At 35.5% G+C, this 3,811-nt stretch overlaps 1 protein-coding gene across 1 annotated transcript; it reads left to right on the top strand.

Annotated features, from left to right (window-relative positions):
• Window positions 1–539: 539 nt before the first annotated feature.
• On the top strand, window positions 540–1,832 carry LOC110455029 (forkhead box protein E4-like). Its single transcript, XM_021504913.1, has one exon. It carries the CDS (start codon window positions 954–956, stop codon window positions 1,707–1,709), a length of 756 nt encoding a protein of 251 aa, XP_021360588.1. The 5' UTR covers window positions 540–953; the 3' UTR covers window positions 1,710–1,832.
• The last annotated feature ends 1,979 nt before the right edge of the window (window positions 1,833–3,811 follow it).

Below are 3,811 nucleotides of genomic sequence, written 5' to 3'. Positions count from 1 at the left end.
ATTGTGTTAATTCTTGGTAGAACATGTGACCGCGGACTATTATTACAAAAAGTCTTATCCAACGGTAAATAGTACGATCATAATTTTTCTTATCGCCATATTACACACCTAAGGAAATGTATGTCACCGCTGAACATTAAAAGACATTGTGTTGCGTTGATTTTGTTCGTTTATGTAATATCAGATGTCCTCAATCAGCCACCCTAGAATACATCTGGTCGAAAATAAAAGGTTTTCTTTTTTGTGTGTTTTTTCAGGAAGTGACTTATCTGACGTTGTGCAAATCAGCTTTTTGAATAATTTTCTATTGATGAAACAAGCGTTACGTTATCCAGTGCAAAATGTAACTGTTAACTTGAAAACTTTTACGATAACATCGTAATCACAGGGTTTGTTATAGCTATATTTGAACCTAAACTAAGGTGTTTAGAGGACTTTTATATGTTTAGCGGTTTAGATCAAATTTTGGGGGTATCTTTTTTTTACCGAAAGTCGATCTAAACCCCTCAAACATGTAAAATTACTTTGAACACCTTAGTTTAGGTCCAAATATAGCTGTAACAAACGCTCAGGTTCCCGTGATCGTAACGTCGGCGAAAGACGTCATCAGCTGAGGTAGAGAGCCCACCTGAGTGTTTTCTGACAGGTAGAGTTTAGCGGGTAATTAGCACCTGCCACGGGTAACCCCTTGCTGTGCTGTCGGACTCGCATGAAAAGTGTTAACAGTTAACGGAACTGGTCGGATTGATCGACAGGAGTCGCAAACTTGCTTGGCCAATCATAAAGCACGTGGCATAGACTTCATCTACATACATAGTATAAATTTGGAATTTTAATACGACTAAGTTACTTTCTCAATAGAATTTAAAAAGACATCAACTAAGCCAACTATCTGGTGTAAACACTCGGCACACCATCGACATATCATTGTTCAACGGACTGAAGTGTGAATTATGATTTCGTCAACATTCTCCATTGACTACCTGACCAGCAAGGTAAATCGCTGCGGTGGAGAGGATAGTCTGCGACGTTCCCCTGTCCCGAGTTTAAGTAATAGTTCGAGCGGAACCGAGTCGGAAAATCCGGAATCCATTGTGAAAGTGCTGCTATCTTTGGACAAAACAATGAAGTCAAACATTGGCGATGCTACCGATGGAAAACCCGCACAATCCTACATCGCTTTGATTTCCATGGCGATATTAAGCTCTCCAAATCAAAAAATGCTGCTGTGTGACATCTACCAGTATATCATGGATAATTTTCGTTTCTACAACAATACAAACAAAGCTTGGAGGAACAGCATACGACACAATCTCTCCCTTAACGAATGTTTTGTAAAGAGCGGACGGTCTGAGAACGGCAAAGGAAATTACTGGTCCATTCACCCAGCATGCATCGAGGACTTTTCCCGTGGCGACTTCCGACGCAGGCAGGCCAGAAGGCGAGCGAGGAAAAGCATGAAAGAGGTGGACGCCGTTATGTCCAGTATTAAAGGAAGAATGAACAGTATGATATACGTGCCTATGACATCGTCTGCGGTGGGGTATCACAATCAGCTGCCGTATTCCTACACTCAGAACGGATTCAGCGACGTCTGTGGCAGTAGTATCGCCCCGCCGACGTCGACGCCGTCCTTTTTCCAACAAACGTCTCCGGAGTTGCATCGCCTCCCTCATCCGTCCCAGTCTCAGAACATGGCTGCCTGGTGACGGAGTGATACAAATAGACATTTAAGTTGTGTTACAGACTAAACTGACGGGTTTTAATGTATTATGTATATATATATGTATTGTGAGTTACTTGCAGATTTGTGCTATATATATTATATTTTACTCATAATCTTGTGATTTATACATATAATAATTTAAATGTAATGTTATTTATTTTATTTCGTTATTTTAAACTCGGCTGATTGTTTACTTGTAAATATTTTCATTGTTTATAGGATAGTTTATTTCACTGCACGAAACATTATTTCAACGTGAAAAATTGCATTATGTTAAAACTATATCTAAAAAATCTAATATTCTTCGAAATTGCCCATTTTAACCAAAAAACAGTTCATCAAAAAATCAGTAGAAAATATTATATCATCTTTATTTCCTCCAAATTGGAGAGCATGATACAAATCGAGTTTAACCGTATTAAACTTCACGTGCGTGAAGCTCAATTAAGATTTTGAAATAGTCTGTTAAATTCCGCTTTAAACTAATATTTACGTATTACTTTTGTCCATTGATGAAAAATTGCCGTGTATATATCTGGAATATTGACGTCATAGAAATACTGAAGAATCGAGTATACGAAATTCTTAAGAAAAGAATTGATTTAACAAGCTGACGCAGTTAATACGGAGATGTAAACTGGCTGTTGGAAAATATATTTTTTATGAAAAATGGTATCATGATACGAGTGTTCTTAATGGAACATAAAAGTTTACATTTGACCTAAGACTTTACATTAGAAAAGTATGTACATTGCAGATTCCTTATATCTCGTTCACAGAGACGTGTAGGTGTTACTAAATATATTAGTCAAACATGCAATACTCATATCATGAAATGATATTTCTACAATTCAGAATTGAAAATAATTATTTATTTTTACGTTCGGGAATCTTTGTAAAACTAATATAAAGATGATATAAGGTGTTCATTTAAACTGGCGAATCGATTGTACTAAAATTCTAGATTAAATATTGTTCCTCGTGTAATTTGAAACAGCAACATGGTTGTAGTCATTTTGCCTCATTTCTGCAAAATTTTACTATTACATTAGCTTCATTTGGCCATTTTAAATGACGTCATATGAAACATTAACCGGATGCGCCGAAGAATGTGTAGAAAGATTCATATAGAATTTCAATATTTGTAAATATTTATTATGATAATTTTGTGCAATATTTCCAGACTCTGTATTAATTGTAATGGTATGTCTGAACTTGATTTTGAAGCTAATAATATGTTTCCAACGAAATGAATAAATGCTATTTCGTAAAAGAAAAAGTTGCCTTTTAGTGTTTTGTCACATTCCATTTTTTGACGTTTCATTTGCTTGACGCGAGCACAGTGACCCGAGACTTTGGTACATTTGGTATGTGTGGTCCTGTTGGTTAGAAAGTATTTTTTCGGGGTTTAAATCTACTCTCGGCACAAAAAAAGAACACAAAAAACCTCACCGCGCCAATGGTGGCTTCATTGGTTTAAACCCCTATATTTTTTTAATTTAATTTTATACACACGTGGAAAAGTCCAAACATACCAAATGTTAGACATTCTCGGGTTGTTGTGGCCGCGAGTGGAGACGGTTGTACTACGACAAGATAGTACTCGGTGCCTAGAACAATGATCACAACTCAACCCAAATGACACTTGTTTGAAGAGCTGATAGATACATATATGACAATGAATGTTATCTATTAACAAGAAATCATGTAATATAATAACACGGTATAACATATCTCACAGAGTATACGATATAGAAGCATATTAACGATAAACTGTATGGACATCTCATATATATATATATTAATTTCTAATCCCAATATTTCGTTTGAAAGTAACAATAGGTTTAATGAAACAACAATATTGTTGGATAATTTCAATAATAAATGTCCCAACTGACCATGCCATGCTTTCGATCATTAATATTAACAAGAATAATAATTATAAAAAAATAATGTGGAGAACTTATATCAACATAAATCCACTCATTTAAATTTATCTTAAAACTAAAGATGTCGCACTTACTTACACAGATATATGTAGTGACCCCCAGGTTCAGTTTATATCTGTGCACATAATATAAATCA

The sequence above is a fragment of the Mizuhopecten yessoensis genome, unplaced genomic scaffold, assembly GCF_002113885.1.
Source record: "Mizuhopecten yessoensis strain PY_sf001 unplaced genomic scaffold, ASM211388v2 scaffold8123, whole genome shotgun sequence".
NCBI lineage: Eukaryota > Metazoa > Mollusca > Bivalvia > Pectinida > Pectinidae > Mizuhopecten > Mizuhopecten yessoensis.
Note: the sequence above shows the minus strand (reverse complement) of the source record. Positions and strands in the feature narration are given on the sequence as shown.

Bases quoted from the DNA above. Each gene is read 5' to 3' on its own strand.
- LOC110455029 (XM_021504913.1), top strand. From the start codon at position 954: ATGATTTCGTCAACATTCTCCATTGACTACCTGACCAGCAAGGTAAAT.